At 44.6% G+C, this 18674-nt stretch overlaps 1 protein-coding gene across 1 annotated transcript in view; it reads left to right on the top strand.

Annotated features, from left to right (window-relative positions):
* The window catches only part of LOC118368321 (RAS guanyl-releasing protein 1-like), a 29093-nt gene extending 11302 nt beyond the window's left edge, over positions 1–17791 (top strand). Inside the window, 16 exon segments of the mRNA XM_052496865.1 lie at positions 44–151; positions 1765–1825; positions 2771–2902; positions 3060–3213; positions 3387–3560; positions 12149–12265; positions 12378–12653; positions 12746–12826; positions 13144–13248; positions 13505–13614; positions 14027–14171; positions 14437–14473; positions 14982–15116; positions 16319–16545; positions 16547–16690; positions 16833–17791. Coding sequence (XP_052352825.1) covers positions 44–151; positions 1765–1825; positions 2771–2902; positions 3060–3213; positions 3387–3560; positions 12149–12265; positions 12378–12653; positions 12746–12826; positions 13144–13248; positions 13505–13614; positions 14027–14171; positions 14437–14473; positions 14982–15116; positions 16319–16545; positions 16547–16690; positions 16833–16973 — 2147 coding nt within the window. The 3' untranslated portion in view covers positions 16974–17791.
* Positions 17792–18674: the final 883 nt, after the last annotated feature.

Below are 18674 nucleotides of genomic sequence, written 5' to 3'. Positions count from 1 at the left end.
AGCATGTCTGTTGACGTGCTCCATGTGTTGTGCTCTCTTTCAGATGCGGAGGGCTGTGTATGTGGGAGCAGCCACCTGATGAACATCACCCTGACCATGCACCGACTCCTCATGTCCTCCAGTGACCTCCTGGAGAAACTCATCTCCCTATATCCTTTACCAAGCAGACCCAATGCTCTACGGCTGTTCCACTACAGCAAAAACTATTATCGAGTTGGCACCAGGACCTGACCAATCTGTTGTGCCAAACATGGGATCTTTACCGCCTGTGCAGCGCTGTTTTGTGATCTGGTTGTCAGTAGCAACAGCCAATTAAGATCCAACTTGGCTGACAAGGTGCCATGCCATCGACTCCTCTCTCCTACCAGCAATGTGACTATCAATATGTGTGCACCCCAATTCTGTATTGCTGTACTATAGAACCTCTAAATGTCTTTGTTAGCTCCAGTACACATCACCATGTTCTGTTTCCAATCCAGTGTCTTCCAGGTACTTTACAGTCTTTTTCTATTACCATCTTAGCTACACAAAAAGCACGATTCATCCCAATTTAATTCCCCCTCTTCAGGTCTGGTGTAAAAAGGCCACTGTAGTTGCCTATTTTCTGTTCTGAATGAGCAGTCTGTAATCTAGGGCTCCATTCAACAAAGAGCTCTGACGTCACAAAGCCCAGAGGAGCGGCAGTACTGGCACAGTGAGGAGGGTACTAAGGCTAGGGGCTTCAGGTGTTAATTACCTATTCCCAGACTGAAGCCCTCTTCAGTTCTATTTAAACACAGCCTCTCAGCTGCCCAAGGAGGATCGCTCACCAAAACCCACGTCACACCTCAAGATGCACTGTGCGTCCTGCCCTCTATTTTCAACCCCTAAGCTCGTTCTGAGCTGAAGACCCAGAAGCATCAAATATGGTTAAGAGTGGCTTAAGAACAAGTGAAAGCACTGGAGCCATTAATGCCATTTATCGTAAAAACAATCTGGCTTTGCGATAGTGTGGGTGGCTCTTCATCTCCCATGACGCAATTAGCCTTTTTATGTGCATCACTTCAAGCTGATTTCTGCCAACAGAGTGCAGCAAGGCTCACAGTGTCAGTCAAATTTTTTTTTTTACCCCGGTTTTATATAATAAGAAGAATGGATATGTTTTTTGAGTTAGGTACTCTGTACCTACCGAGCATATGGCACAGCAGCTTAGCTAATAAACTGTTCTCACAGCCATTGAAATGTAAAATGTAACCTTATGTTGGTTGTGTTTTTACCTGGTTGAGAGAACATGTTTTTACTTACTAAAAGGGTCCTCTGCCAGCACATCTTCTACAGGAATAGGGATTGTCTGTTGTGCATGTTTTAACAGACACTTTTATCCAAAGCTACCAAGGAATCCAGCCCATAGCCCTGTAAACAACATGCTTCAACCAACTGAGCCATTGGAACCACACAACACCAGAATGATTCACTTGCTGATGCTCCTAACCAGTTCTCTTTTTTGTGGTCGCCTCCTCCCACACCACCAAATGTCACATCTGTTCGCCTTTCAGTTTTCCTATTGATGAGTTTCCTGCACTAAATACATTAAACACCAGTTAGTAATTGTTTACTTGGATGAATAGACATTTGAATAGACACTTTGTCCTGCACAGTGATCCAGATCGTTTATTCTCTGATAAATCCCACATACAGTTCCTGGTCTCTTCCCAGACTCTAAACAATGTGCACATTTTACTATACCAGTGAATCATAATGTATCCTTAACTTGAGGTGTTACATTTAAAAGCGCCCTGGAGAATAAGCAGTCCACAGAGTGTAAGAGGATCTGTTACTTCATTAGGTAAGTGTGTGTTCCCCCTGCAGTCGTCCTAATCATACCACTACCACTGGGGTCCCCCTAAGGCCTCCACACAATAACTCACTATTCAATAATTCTTATGAAAGGACATTAAAGGGCTTATCCACATAACACCTAATAATACAATATTCTATAACTGGGTTGATGGTTTAGGCAATGCTATTAGTGCATTTGCAAGAGCCTATAGTGTTGATTTCATGTTAGACAATAAACAACTAGGGTTTAGTGTTTGAAGTATACTCCCAGTCGGTAATAGATAGAATGTCGCGGCTCCACACGCCTTTGGGGAAAACAACCCGTAGTTACCTAGGTTACCCCATTGGCTCCCTGCAAAAACTGGACTTTTTTTCAAATGCAATTTCCTTGTTGTCTGCTTGTTTTAGTCAATTATAAAACTGCATTTAAGAAAAGTACTTTTCAACATTTCCTGCTTCCGTGCATTCTCACTACTTAGAAAAACGCAATATTGTAGAGCTTCCCTCACTCCCCTTTTTATGCGGTGCTGGCAAACATGTGAGTGAGTGAGTTGCTACCGACCAGAACGTTAAGCTAGCCAAGACCAACAACACAAACAAACACACTATATAGCTACAAGTAGTGAGTGGAGTTACAAACGGACTATACTGAACAAGTTAAATGTCTTCTCATGGGCTCTATTTCCCTATGTGGGAGCATTCCAAACCGTAGGTCAAGATTTTTGACCTGGTTACATGTACAACACAGCAGCTTTTCAGCATACTTTGTTATTTATGTATGACACAAAATCTACAACAAAGTTGGCTCTTTTACAATGGTGGTCAATGAGAAATAATGTTTGTTTTCCACAATTTGTGGGCGTGGTCAAGGGGAATTCCTTCTTAGTGATTATTGACTCGGGGTATAGTATTTAATTGTGGTAAACACAGTCTTATTGTCCATATATTTCAGGTATTGGATCCAGGAGTTCTGGACGATGTTCCGGTTACACAGCAGCCTGTCAGACTCCATGGAGCAGTTCCAAGATCTGGTCAGGGATCAGGGCCAGGAAAGGCTGTGCCCTCTTTTGCAGACTAAATGGATGTAAGTATTCCCAGTATATTACTGAACAGAATTCATGTCTCTCTTGAAGAAAGCATCTAGAATTACCTGAAAATGGTTTCATGATAATGGTTTCATATGATGCCTGTGTAACACCTGTGTGTTTCTGGTCTGTGTTGTTCACCATGTTGTGTCCCAGAAATGATAGACACTGGTCTCAGAAGCCCAGTCAGAGGATCAAGGCTAACAGCAGTAAGAAGAGGAAAGTGTCTCTGCTGTTTGATCATCTGGAGCCCATTGAGCTGGCTGAGCACCTCACCTACCTGGAGTTCAAGTCCTTCTGTAGAATATCAGTGAGTAGAGTCCCAATCCGCCTATATGTCATCGCTATAAACACTATGACATTCTGAAGATTGTCATAGCACATGCGTTCTACAGTAGGTATTTCAATGCATTCAAATGTGTTCTGCAAAACTTCTGTCCTTTTAGCAAAATGAGTTAGCATATGCTTTATTCTTTTTTCCAGTTTGCAGACTACCAGAACTATATCCGCAGCTGCTGCATGAAGGACAACCCCATGATGGAACGTTCCATTACATTGTGCAATGGTATCTCCCAGTGGGTGCAGCTCATGGTTCTGAGTCGGCCTACAGCTCAGCTGAGAGCAGAGGTCTTCACCAAGTTCATCCATGTGGCTCAGGTATGGCCCTAACTATTTCTCCTCCTCCTCCAGAACCATTGTAGACTAACTCTACAGTATATGTCGAGACAATAACAAAATGTCCACATACAAGGTGTTTAGCCCCCATGTGTTGTACCCTCATGAATTGTGTTTGTTCAATGTCTATATCTGGTACCTTTTCCTTGTATTAAACTAATGCATGTCTACCATATCGTATAGTGAGACCTCCAGTACCTACTACTGTACTGCAGAAGCACCATCATTTGTTGTTACATAATGCATATTAAAAGAGGGCTACTAATGACTCTCAAGAGCTCCATGATGGGCTTTTAGTGCATCAAAGATGCTGGCTAACAGTGAACGTGTGCTCTGAATATTAACAAAGTACAGGCCTTCAGCACTAATGGATTTATCAGTGCTAAGTGCTAATACTGAGGATCTATCAGATGCTATGGGTTCCCTCCAAAAATGGAAAGGTACCGGGATTAGATGCGTTTCCTATAGAATTCCACTGGCTATTATCTCAGCGGTTGATGCCTCTTTTTCTCCCTATGATCAAGTCCTGTCTGGCAAAAACGCTTCCTCATACTTTACGTCTTGCAGCTATTACTTTACTGAAAAAGAAAGATAAAGATCACACATTGTGCTCCTCCCATAGACCTGTGTCACTGTTAAATGTTAATTATCAATTGATTGCTAAAATATTAACTCTGCGCCTAGTGTCGGTGCCCAATCTCATCCACACAGACCAAACTGGTTTTGTGCAGGGTCGTCTATCCTGTGATAATTGACGTCTATATTTTGTAACCACATTCCAGTTATTGAAAGAGGTTACTAATGACTTGAAAATAATGGACTTCCTTCCGATTTATCTTACAGCCAGCGTTAATGTCATCCAAATGTCAATATTACCAAAATGTCTTTATTTGTTTCAGAATCTTCAAATTACACCCTCTGCATTTTATCAAAAACATGCAAAGCCTATTTTCCTCATTTATTTGGAATAACGAATCACCCAGAATTTGTCTGCAGGTCCTGTATCTTCCATATAAGGAGGGTGGTCTGAATTGACCAAACCTAAAAATGTACTATTGGGCAGCCCAACTCACCCAAGTTAAGCAATGGTTTTCTCCCACATTAAGTTATTGGGCAAGGGTAGAATCCTATGACATTTTACCATATGAGCTGAAATACCTTAACTATTTTGGCCTGCAAAATAAGGTTACAAATAACCCTGTCATTTTTAATAGTATACAGTAATACACGTATGGAAAGCAACTCATAAATGACTGGGTTACATTGCATCCCTCTCCACCATCCCTGCTTTTAATTATGAGACATTTACAACCTGGCACAACAAGGGTTTAAGGAAAATGTACCACCTCTTCCAGGATGGTACTACTATGAGAGACATTCTGTATTCCATCTGACCATTTGTTTCAATGTTTTCAAGTCTGACATATGGTTCAATTGAGGAATAAGGTTCTCTTGTGAAATCCAAATCATCTAAACATCTTCCTGAATAATACTAAAACAAATTGTCAACTGTATTTCCAAAGTTTGTGTTGTTAGATCATATGCTAGTAGACAGATGTTACTAGATTAGGAACTATGACAACTACTGTCAGAGGAAGGCCCTGCAAATTGTCTAAGACTCCAGCCACCCTAGTCATGGACTGTTCTCTCTGGTACCGCATGGCAGACGATACCGGAGCGCCAAGCCATAAGACTCCTGAACAGCTAATCAAAGGGATACCCAGACCCCTCTTTTAACGATGCTGCTACTCTGTTTATAATCAATGCATGGTCACTAACTCTACCTACATGTACATATTACCTCAACTAACCGGTCCCCCCTCACATTGACTCTGTACCGGTACCCCCTGTATATAGCCTCACTTGTTATTTTACTGCTGCTCTTTAATTATTTGTAACCTTTATTTTCTATTTCTCACTTATCTATTATTTTCTTAACTTCTTAAAGCGTTGTTGGTTAAGGGCTTGTAAGTAAGCATTTCACTGTAAGGTCTACACTACTTGTATTCGGCGCATGTGACAAATACGATTTGATTTGAAATGGGAACAAGATTGACAGTTTGAAATAAGCAGAGAGATAATATGTTCTACAGTTTGAAAGCACACACATTTTCCTACAACCTCAGACACAAACTCTCTCAGGTTCACAGAATTAACTATATACCAGAAAAACTTCACGAAATGAATGCTGAAATGTCTTTTCTTTGTTGGAGGCAAAAGGGTACTTTTTATTCACATGTTTTGGGCATGCAATCTTATTTCAATGTTTTGGGAATCTGTAAACACAATTTCAGAAAGTTTTAACAGATGTCTATCTCTCTCACGCCTTGTGTCTGTTTGGGTCTAGTGAACTTGATCCATGGAACAATAATCATAAAAAAATATATTGATCTGTCTGTGCGCCAATGTTTTTATAACATTACGCTGGAAATCAGATAGTCCCTATACTTTAACACACTGGCTAAATGAAATATCTGGCTACATCCCTTTGAAAAATATATTCTATAATATCAAAGGCAGACCACATCATTTACAAAACATCTGGCATTCCCAAATCCAATTCATGGCAATAAGAGCGAATAAATAATGAGTGACATGTTTATTATTATAATTTGTTGATGTTTTTTTTTGTGTCTAATTGTATGCATTGCTGTACCTTTTTTGGTACTGTATATGCAAGTACACGTGTGTATTTAATTAATTGTATTATGTGTTGAAATTGTATTTACACATGCTAAAACACACACACACACACACACACACACACACACACACACACACACACACACACACACACACACACACACACACACACACACACACACACACACACAGTTGAAGTCGGAAGTTTACATACACCTTAGCCAAATACATTTAAACTAAGTTTTTCACAATTCCTGACATTTAATCCTAGTAAAGATTCCCTGTTTTAGGTCAGTTAGGATCACCACTTTATTTTAAGAATATGAAATGTCAGAATAATAGTAGAGAGTGATTAATTTCAGCTTTTATTTTTTTCATCACATCCCCAGTGGGTCAGAAGTTTACATACACTCAATTAGTATTTGGCAGCATTGCCTTCCATAAGCTTCCCACAGTAAGTTGGGTGAATTTTGGCCCATTCCTCCTGACAGAGCTGGTGTAACTGTCAGGTTTGTAGGCCTCCTTGCTTGCACACGCTTTATCAGTTCTGCCCACACATTTTCTATAGGCTTGAGGACAGGGCTTTGTGATGGCCACTCCAATACCTTGACTTTGTTGTCCTTAAGCCATTTTGCCACAACTTTGGAAGTATGCTTGGGGTCATTGTCCATTTGGAAGACCCATTTGCGACCAAGCTTTAACGTCCTAACTGATGTCTTGAGATGTTGCTTCAATACATCTGTAATGCGTCCGAGTGTAGCTGGTGTAGATGAGTCAGGCGCAGGACAGCAGATAAGAGTAATGTACGCAATTTACTCAACAAATATACAATACGCGTCAATAAATCCAAGGCCACACATAACGGACAGCAATACAAGAAACAATCACTCACAAACAAACATGGGGGAACAGAGGGTTAAATAATGAACAAGTAATTGGAGGATTGAAATCAGGCGTGTAAGACAAAACAAATGGAAAATGAAAAGTGGATTGGTGATGGCTAGAAGGCCGGTGACGTCGACCGCCGAACGCCGCCCAAACAAGGAGAGGGACCGACTTCGGAGGAAGTTGTGACAGTACCCTTCCCCCCTTGAGGCGCGGCTCCAGCGGTGCGCAGACAACGACCTCGGGGACGACCCGGAGGACGAGGTGCAGGGCGATCCGGATGGAGACGGTGGAACTCCCGCAGCAACGAAGGGGCCAAGACGTCCTCCACCGGCACCCAGCATCTCTCCTCCGGACCGTACCCCTCCCGCTCCACGAGGTACTGAAGGCCCCTCGCCCGACGCCTCGAGTCCAGGATGGCTCGAACAGAATACGGCGGGGCCCCTCGTTGTCCAGAGGGGGAGGAGGAACCTCCCGCACCTCAGACTCCTGGAGAGGTCCAGCCACCACCGGCCTGAGTAGAGACATATGGAACGAGGGATTAATATGGTAATCTGGGGGAAGCTGTAACCTGTATCATACCTTGTTCAGTCTCCTCAGGATTTTGAATGGCCCCACAAACCGCAGGCCCAGCTTCCCAGCAGGGCAAACAGAGGGGCAGGTTTCGGGTCGAGAGCCAGACCCGGTCCCCCAGTGCAAACACCGGGACCTCACTGCGGTGGCGGACGGCACTCGCCTTCTGCCGCCTCACGGCCCATTGCAGGTGCACATGGGCGGCGTCCCAGGTCTCCTCCGAGCGCTTAAACCATTCGTCCACCACAGGAGCTTCGATCTGGCTCTGATGCCAAGGTGCCAGAACCGGCTGATACCCCAGTACGCACTGGAAGGGGGAGAGGTTAGTAGAGTGGCGGAGTGAGTTTTGGGATATCTCTGCCCAGGGGATGAACGCCGCCCACTCCCCCGGCCGGTCCTGGCAATATGACCTCAGAAACCTACCCACATCCTGGTTTACTCTCTCCACCTTCCCGTTGCTCTTGGGGTGAAAACCTGAGGTGAGGCTGACCGCGACCCCCCCAGATTTTCCATGAACGCCCTCCAGACCCTGGACGTGAACTGGGGACCCCGATCAGAGACTATGTCCTCAGGCAACCCGTAGTGCCAGAAGACGTGAGTGAACAGGGCCTCCGCAGTCTGTAGGGAGACTGCGCAAAGGGAGGTGACGGCAGGACTTAGAAAACCGATCCTCAACGACCAGGATCGTGGTGTTGCCCTGTGAGGGAGGAAGATCAGTCAGGAAGTCCACCGATAGCTGCGACCACGGCCATTGTGGAAGGGGTAGGGGTTGTAACTTCCCTCTGGACAGGTGCCTGGGAGCCTTGCACTGGGCTCACACCGAGCAGGAGGAAACATAAACCCTCACGTCCTTGGCCAAGGTGGACCACCAGTACTTCCCACTAAGGCAACGCACTGTCCGACCCATGCCAGGATGACCAGAGGAGGGTGCTGTGTGGGCCCAATAGATCAAACGGTCGCGGACAGCAGACGGAACGTATAGATGCCCAGCTGGACATTGGGGAGGGGGAGTGGGCTCTGTGCGTAACGCCCGCTCGATGTCCACGTCCAGCTCCCACACTACCGGTGCCACCAGGCAAGAGGCCGGAAGTACCACTCCTCTGCCCTGATGTACTCCAGATTGTGCTGGTCAGTCCAGATGAGAAACGGGTGTTTAGCCCCCTCAAGCCAATGTCTCCACACCTTCAGAGCCTTGACAACAGCCAACAGCTCCCGGTCCCCCACATCATCATAGTTTCGCTCCGCCGGGCTGAGCTTCTTCGAAAAGAAAGCACAAGGGCGGAGCTTTGGTGGCTTGCCCGAGCGCTGAGAGAGCATGGCTCCTATCCCAGCCTCGGACGCGTCCACCTCCACTATGAATGCCAAAGAGGGATCCAGATGAGCCAGCACGGGAGCTGAGGTAAGCAGAGCCTTCAGGTGACCAAAATCCCTGTCTGCCTCAGCCGACCACTGCAGTCACACCGGTCCCCCCTTCAACAGTGAGGTAATGAGAGCCGCTACCTGACCAAAACCCCGGATAAACCTCCGGTAGTAGTTGACAACCCCTAGAAACCACTGCACGTCCTTTACCGTGGTGGGAGTCGGCCAATTACGCACGGCTGAAATGCGGTCACTCTCCATCTCCACCCCGGAGGTGGAAATGCGGTACCCTAGGAAGACGGACTGTTGGAAGGACAGACATTTCTCAACCTTGATGTACAGGTCATGCACCAACAGTCGACCAAGCACGCTGCGCACCAGGGACGCATGCTCGGCGTGTGTAGCGGAGTATATCAGAATGTCGTCGATTTACACCACTACACCCTGCCCATGCAGGTGCCGGAAAATCTCGTCAACAAAGGCCTGGAAGACTGATGGAGTATTCATCAACCCGTACGGCATACTCACAGTGCCCTGAGGTGGTACTAAATGCCGTCTTCTGCTCATCTCCGCCCCGATACGAACCAGGTTGTAAGCGCTCCTGAGATCCAATTTTGTGAAGAAGCGCGCCCCGTGCATTGACTCGATCGCACTGGCGATGAGGCAGCGGGTAGCTGTACCTCACAGGGATCTGATTGATACCCCGATAGTCAATACACGGGTGCAGACCTTCTTCACATAAAAGAAACTCGAGGAGGCAGGTGAAGTGGAGTGCCGAATGTATCCCTGCCCCAGGGATTCGGAGACATATGTTTCCATAGCCGCCGTCTCCTCCTGTGACAGAGGATACACGTGACTCCTGGGAAGTGCTGCGTCTACCAGGAGATTTATCCCCCTGTTGATGAGGTGTAATTGAGTCGAGAGCCAAATCGGCATATTCTGAGGGGATGCGCACGGCGGAGACCTGGTCTGGACTCTCCACCGTAGTCGCACCCTTACACACCTTCCTGAGCACGTTTGTGACCACCCCTTGAGAGCCCTCTGTTGCCACGAAATAGTGGGGTCATGACAGGCCAACCAGGGTAGGCCCAGCACCACGGGAAATGCAGGAGAATCAATAAGGAAGAGACTGATTCTCTCCTTGTGACCCTCCTGCGTAACCATGTCTAGTGGAGCGGTGGCCTCCCTAATCAGCCCTGACCTAATGGTCGACTATCTAAGGCATGCACAGGGAAGGGCATATCCACAGGAACAAGAGGAACCCTAAATAATGGGCAAATGAATGGTCAATAAAATTCCCAGCTGCGCCTGAATCTATGAGCGCCTTATGCTGGAAATGCTCAGGAAATGTAATAAACGCATACATGTGAGCAACAGAGGGCTCTGGGTGAGCCTGGTGCCGACTCACCTGGGGTGACACGATAGTGATCTGCCTGTTGCCTCGACTCCCTGAGGAACCCGAAGGAGCCCGTTGGACAGTCTCCAGGTAGAGCTCCAGCTGGAGTAGGAACCCCTGATATCCGGCAGCCGTCCCATCATACTCCCTCGGGAGCACGAGCCGAATCCCGCTGGGACCGGGTGAAGGAGGGGTGGACAGTGGGGCCTGCTGTAGTGGGTCTGGTGGAGGTGCTGGAAGACCTCCTCTCTCCCAACGATCCATCGTCTGCAGCACACGATCCATGGCGGTGCCCAGACGTTGCAACATGGTCGCGTGCTGCTGACTCCATTTCGGGTGAGTGATTCTGTAATGCGTCTGTGTGTAGCTGGTGTAGATGAATGAGTCAGGCGCAGGACAGCAGATAACAGTAATGTACGCAATTTACTCAACAAATATACAATACACGTCAATAAATCCAAGGCCACACAACGGACCGTAATACAAGAAACAATCACTCAAACAAACAAACATGGGGAACAGAGGGTTAAATAATGAACAAGTAATTGGGGGATTGAAATCAGGTGTATAAGACAGACAAAACAAATGGAAAATGAAAAGTGGATTGGCGATGGCTAGAAGGTCGGTGATGTCGACTGCCGAACGCCGCCCAAACAAGGAGAGGGACCGACTTCGGCGGGAGTCGTGATAATATCCACATAATTTTCCAACCTCATGATGCCATCTATTTTGTGAAGTGCACCAGTCCCTCCTGCAAGCAAAGAGGCACCGAGTTTGAAGGTAGGCCTTGAAATACATCCACAGGTACACCTTCAATTGACTCAAATGATGTCAATTAGCCTATCAGAAGCTACTAAAGACATGACATCATTTTCTGGAATTTCCCAAGCTGTTTAAAAGCACAGTCAACTTAGTGTCTGTAAACTTCTGACCCACTGGAATTGTGATACAGTAAATTATAAGTGAAATAATCTGTCTGTAAACAATTGTTAGAAAAAGTGATTTTTCCAAATTTGTGGAGTGGTTGAAAAAGCTTTTTAATGACTCAAACCTAAGTGTATGTAAACTTCTGACTTCAACTGTATATGTGTATATATATATAAAGTATTCCAAAAATAACTAGTGGCTCTACTTGATCAAATGCCTCTTCATCACTTCATTCACATGCAAAGCTGTGTTCTGAAGAGTAATGAGGAGCTGAGAGAGTTGGATGAAGAGGCAGCAGTCTGGAGAATCTCTCTGGGTTACATTAATGCACTAGTCAGCTGCCGCTCCTCTAACTCCTCTCAATGCATTCCACGCCAATGGGTTCCAGTGTCCCACAGCAGGGCCATATGATCAATTAGGGAACTGAGAAAAGTTGGTGAAACATTTACTGGGGCGACAGGTAGCCAAGTGGTTAGAGCATTGGGCCAATAACTGAAAGGTTGCAAGATTGAATCCCTGAGCGGACAACGTAAAAAATCTGTTGTTCTGCATCTGATCAAGGCAGTGTTCTTAGGCTGTCATTGTAAATAAGAATTTGTTCTTAACTGACTTGCCTAGTTAAATAACGGTTAAAAGAAAACAACTAGATTTGTACAACTGTATTATCTAAGATTGTAAGCGACAGTATTACGAATGCCTAATGCAACCAACATTCGAGTGCTGCTTGTGGAGAGTGCTGTGGGTTGACACTGATTTAAGGTTCAATTAGAATGTTTGTGTTTCCCAGAGCCTCCATCTTATGCACAACTTCAACACACTAATGGCTGTGGTGGGGGGCCTGTGCCACAGCTCCATCTCCAGACTTAAAGAGACCAGTTTGCATGTGTCCCACGAGGTCACCAAGGTACATTTATCTATAACATTATCATAACATGATCTATATTGATCAGTATGTCTAAAATACAATACAAGGTAATAATCTACAATATATTTTCCACTATCTCTTCTCTCCACAGGTGCTGAATGAGATGACAGACCTCCTGTCCTCCTGTAGGAACTATGACAACTACCGTCAGGCGTACAGCAGGTGTGCAGGCTTTAAGATCCCCATCCTGGGGGTCCACCTCAAGGACCTGATCTCAGTCAACGAGGCCATGTCAGACTACGTAGAGGACAACAAGGTGAATGTTCAGAAGCTCCAGGCTCTGTACAACCACATCAACGAGCTGATCCAGCTACAGCAGATCACCCCACAGCTCGATGCCAATAAAGACCTGGTCCACCTTCTCACGGTTAGTATACACCTAAGTACACAGTAATTCACACTACTGTGTCTGTTGGTAAATGACCCTGGTCTCTGACCCTGTTGTCCTCTACTGCTCAGCTGTCCCTAGACCTCTACTACACAGATGATGAGATATATGAGCTCTCTTACACCAGGGAGCCCAAGAACAGCAAAGCACCCGTGAGTAAAAAGGGGACATGAAAAACACTGTGGGAAATGAAACTATTTGCATAATGATTGAAATAGAAAATACTCCGAGCCATAGCAAGTTCACTGTGTTATGGCTAGGGGTGTTTTCAATTTAAAACATGTTTAATAATACTGACAAAAACCCAGTTAGCTCCAGTGAATCATGTCTGATGTTGCATATCCCATTAACAAACCTATTTAAAGAGAATGAGCACTGGAGCTCTTTTTTAATTGGCCCATTTAACATCAGCACAGTCTATTCTACATCTGCTGACAATGTTCTGATCATCTGTTTTGTTTTACATCAGCCAGCCACCCCATCTAGACCTCCAGTGGTTGTGGAGTGGGCATCAGGAGTGGCCCCAAAACCTGACCCCAAAACCATCAGCAAACATGTGCAAAGAATGGTGGATGTGAGTTGAAAATACCAAGGGAAGGAATATAGACATAAGCATTGTATTCTGTTTCATAAAAGCAGTAAATCATGTTTTAAATATTGTTTTGTCATGACCGTTATATTATTTCCATTAATGTATTCTACATACATTATTTCTCTGAAAGTTGTAGTTTTAATACTCTACCAGATCAAACTGAACAGAACTCTTTCCAGTTGATCTATTGTGCTTCGTGTATCTCATTACTATGTCTTGTGTCTCTTGTCCTCAACAGTCTGTGTTTAAAAACTATGACCATGATGAGAATGGCTACATCTCTCAAGGAGACTTTGAGAAAATCGCTGCTAGCTTCCCATTCTCCTTCTGTGTTATGGACAAAGAGAAGTATGTATATGGTTCCGTTGTGGCTGCATGGGCTCTGCTTTGGCACATTTGACAGTTCACACTAACAGCATGGGCTCATTTTTAACCGCAGAGAAACTAAAGTGGAATCTGGGCATGTAGCTACAGGAAACAGAAATATCAACATAAGTATCAGCTAGCCATATGTCTCAGCAGTCAACTCTCACTGTGGTCAGCTGAGGTTAAATCACAAACTTCTTAACCAGTTAGCTGGTGGAGTGAAACTGTTGAAGTGAAGTAAGGAAGCCTGCTAGTTTTGGTTCCTCTTATTTCAATGTGACATATAGAAGTATGAAATTAGGCCCAATATAGTACATACAGTACATTGCAAACATAACATTTCTTATGAGACAGTTTGTTTACATGAGATATGCTTTGTGTTGTCCTGCTCCAGGGAAGGCCTCATCAGTAGAGAGGAGATCACAGCCTATTTCATGCGCGCTAGTGTCATCTGCTCCAAGCTGGGTCTTGGCTTTGTCCACAACTTTCAGGAGACCACCTACATGAAGCCCACCTTCTGTGACAATTGCTCCGGATTCGTAAGTCCAGACAGTACATTACAGCACTATGTCCTGATCTGTCTTTAGCTTAGCTGTCGGTCTCATTAGTATGGGCAGGAGTTTTTCCTGAAGTTGTCGCCTGATCAGGAAAGACTCTGGGGCTTAGTTATAGCATACTCATCAACAATAGCAATGCTGTTACGGCTGTAAATGAATATTTAAACATGCACATTCCTCATTCTTAAATATGCATTACTTCTGTTATCTCCAAACAACCTTTTCAAATTCCTCTTTTCCATAACAGTTGTGGGGCGTCATAAAACAAGGCTACAGATGCAGAGGTGATTATTTGTATTTTTTAGACTGGAATATTCCATCATGTTTGCATAAATGTTATTCTGCATGTAGTTTACAGTTCAGTACACTGTTGATAGGATACAATGTTAGCAGAGGTTGCTGATAATGGGGAGACTGCGAGGAGCAGGTCATGTGTATCTTGAGAAGGTGCATTGTGTGGTTTCTATCATGCAGACTGCTAGCTGAACCCTGCAGCACATGAAAGTCACAACCACAAAACAACGTTTTACTCTCTTCCCCTTGAAACAGTCAGAAACAGGCTGTTTGCATGGCAACATGCACACAAAGATCTGAAAACTGTTCTGTTCCACAGGCACCATTAGGCAACCGAGGGGAACAGAAGTTACATTATCTAGTAGGGTGCTATTGACAACAAAACAAAAACATGCATTCTCTGTGCAACCCAACATGACCATACAAGAATCTATAAAAAAAACTCCTTTCCACCTCTGCCTGCTCTAACACGTCTGCATTCTCTTGGCCTGTTCACAGACTGTGGGATGAACTGCCACAGGCTGTGTAAGGACCAGGTGGCGTTTGAGTGTAAGAAGAATGCCAAAGGCAGCAGCACCTCTGAAGGTCCACTAACACCCGGCTCCACACCCGGCACTACAGGTGGGCCGGAAGGTGAGGAGGGACATACACACATACACGCATAGTAAATATGCTTGGGCCGTGATCCCACTCTCTGAGGGTGTCTCAGAGGTGGACAACACATTTTCAATTTACACTGTATTCATGTGTGAAATAGCACAAATATAAGCAAGATATTTTTTTAATCACACATACTAAATTATTTACCAAAATAGTGATGAACCACATGTAGTGTAACAGTAACCAACTAGAGTTGTGATTGCTAGTTGTGCTAGAAATCTAAGGCAGCAGAAGGTCGCCATCTGCTGGTCTAGAAGTAATATATCACTCTAGGTCTAGAAGTAATAGATCACTAGGTCTAGAAGTAATACATCACTCTAGGTCTAGAAGTAATACATCACTCTAGGTCTAGAAGTAATAGATCACTAGGTCTAGAAGTAATACATCACTCTAGGTCTAGAAGTAATACATCACTCTAGGTCTAGAAGTAATATTTGACCTTTATTTAACTAGGCAGGTCAGTTAAGAACAAATTCTTATTTTCAATGACGGCCTAGGAACAGTGAGTTAACTGCCTTGTTCAGGGGCAGAACAACAGATTTTTACCTTGTCAGCTCAGGGATTCGATCTTCCAACCTTTTGGTTGCTAGTCCAACACTCTAACCTCTAGGCTACTCTGTCATCCCATATATCCCTCTAATTGGTCCTTCTGTGGCTCAGTTGGTACTAACTGTGGGTTCGATTCCCGGGACCAATACGTAAAATGCCTGACTGTAAGTCGCTTGGATAAAAGCGTCAGCTAAATGGCATATATTAATTGTGCCTATTCAAAGTAAAACCTATCTTGGATAGTCCTAAACTATACCATTCCATGTGGTAACCATTATTTACAGGAGTCACATATATTGCAAATAGACAGGAAATATAAAGTCCCAAATCATTATTTGAAAGGTATGTCTTTGCAGGTGAGAGAGCAGGTTTAATCTAGTTTATGGAAAAGTAGCACGGCATCTGGGTAGTTTCCCTATGTGGTGGACTGTCATACTGCTCTCTAAAGTCAAGGACCTGTAACACTGGATGTGCTTTCTGTGGTCAGACAAACACTCAGTTGACTTTTCCTTAACCTTATGAGATTGACTGTTTGCAAACATATCACTTCAAAACCAGAGAACTGATTGAAATGGGTTGAACAGATCAGAGTTGACTGACTATCTTTATGGTGTTGTTTGTGCTAGGCTCAGAAGAGGGGCCTTTCCCCTACCCGTCAGAGGAATGTAGGGACTGGAGCCCTGACTCTGCGCCCCCCTCCCATCTGAGGCTCCCCCCTAAGCTGTCCATGCCTGTGGGGGTCCACTGTAGCACCCAGACAGAGGGCCCTCCCGCCCCTGCCTCCCCGCCAGAGCCCAGTCGGCTACAGCCAGTACAGCCCTCTCTCCTGGCCCCTGTACCCTCCTCTCTCTTGGCCCCCTTCCCTCACCCCATGCCCCAGTCCGGTGCCCCAACGCAAACAACGGGCCTATGCCAAGTGGGAGAACAGAACCTCTACAGTGCTAAAGCCCAGGGAGCCGGATGAAGATATAAAACCCAACTATGATGCTCTGGAAACGGTGAGATTCAGACACCACTACCTCTGGGTTACTGATATGTGTTCAATTGTGTACATTGAATGTACTATATTCTAATTTCTAGAGTTTTGAACGCAAGGTTAAACATTCCAATAAATAAACAATGATGGTGAATGATTCTCAGGAGAACCAGAAGCTTCAGAAGAACAACGAAACGCTGCGTAAGAAGCTGAGGGAGACGCAGCGCGAGGTAGAGATCCTACAGACACTTCTGAAGAGGCACGCCCTGCACCCTGTGGTGGAGGACTCGTCCTCCTCCTCCTAGCCAGGAACACCCTTCAGCAGGTCAGACATACCCACTCTATGACATCACAGGTGATGCTCAGCCCTCTTTCTCCAGAGCCACTGACAGTACTGTTTGTCTTAAAGGACCACAGCGCCACACAATCAAGATACACAGAGGGACCTAAACGTCCCTGTGAGGAGACACTGTTACTCACATTGTTTTATGCCATGGGTACCTCACAGTGCTGTACATACAGCCACTCTAATTACCAGTTGCAGCCAATATGGGGTTATGAGGCATAGCCAATGAAAGTACCGTCCTGAATAGGACACAGCCAGTCAAAGCACAGTACCAGCCATTATGGAACAAAGCCAATCAGTGTGACATTGGGTTGGGGACTCTGACAATTAGAATACCACACAGTATGGCCAGGACACTGGCCAAGTTCATTCAGGTGTACTGTGTAGTTATTATCCTGTCTTAAGTAATAACAAGGTTGCATATTGTAAATCCATGTGATTTCAATGTCACTGTCAATATTTATTGTTAAAACACTACAATACAGGTAGATATAGACATAGATAAATCATTGTTTTAGTCTTTATGTAGATAGGTGCAAGAAGACATTTTCTAAAAAGACTACATTCAACCACAGTGTTCTTATGTATATTTCATCAGCTCAGTGCGGTCCATAGTAGCAAATAACATAATTTTAGATGTTTCACCAATGACGTACCATGTAAATAACCTAAGCATATCATATATTGTGGTGCCATTGTACCAGTAGTTTCTCTCAATATGTCCTCTCTCAGTATTGCTGTCATAATGAATGTTATAATAAAGACATTTTCTCTATTCATCATGTTCGGTGAGATTTGTAACTCGGTGGGTGTCCATTTTTTCTTCATTTGTATGCAGCCTTCACAGTATGGAACTGACAGTAGCTGTGAAATAAGTTCCACTAGGGGTCACTAAACCCACTAGAATATCAGCATAGCCTACCACTCTGCCTGCTTTCATAATGATTTGATGGTTTAGTTTTATTTTGTTTTCGTCAACTTTGCTAAAATAGAAAGCACCACTCATAGTAACTATACTATTTGCTGTATAAATGCCATTCTCTATTCAACCTCATCAGAATAGCTGTGAACCAGTGCCATTACCTCCTCAGTTGGTGGTTAATGGGAAGTTTAACAGGAAAAGAAGAAAGTCCTTCCATAATGTTAGAGAACATGAGCAAGGTAGCCTGGGCAGGGGGTTCTGCTCTTAAAGGGGCAGACCCCCTCGCCTTCAGAGGTTTGGTACGAAAATGGATGCACTCACTACTATAAGTCGCTCTGGATAAGAGTGTCTGCTAAATGACTAAAATGTAAATGGAACAATAAGGCTCCACCTTTACAGTCAACAGGTGAGATTGTGACCACCTATATGGCATTAATAATAATAAGTAAATAATAAGTGAAAGAAAGAACTTTCTCAAGAGGATAGAGCAGTGTACATTTGGTGCCTATCTTTTGTGTCCCTTGTAGGTCAATAGCCTGCTGCTCATAATTAGTGCCATGTTCGCATTTATTTTTGACCTGAGGTCTCTGTAGGTAATTAGTCTTCTGTGGTGAAGCGTATAGTGTAGATAATCATTGTACTTGTTTTTCACATAAACTGATATTAGGCGAACTATTAGAATTTTAGCAGCCAGGAAATGGCGGAGGGGCTTCTGCATAGTGTACCTTTTAAGAATGC

Source organism: Oncorhynchus keta, chromosome 35 (assembly GCF_023373465.1).
Source record: "Oncorhynchus keta strain PuntledgeMale-10-30-2019 chromosome 35, Oket_V2, whole genome shotgun sequence".
NCBI lineage: Eukaryota > Metazoa > Chordata > Actinopteri > Salmoniformes > Salmonidae > Oncorhynchus > Oncorhynchus keta.
The sequence above is the reverse complement of the archived record's forward strand: the minus strand, read 5'-3'. Positions and strand labels throughout refer to the sequence as shown.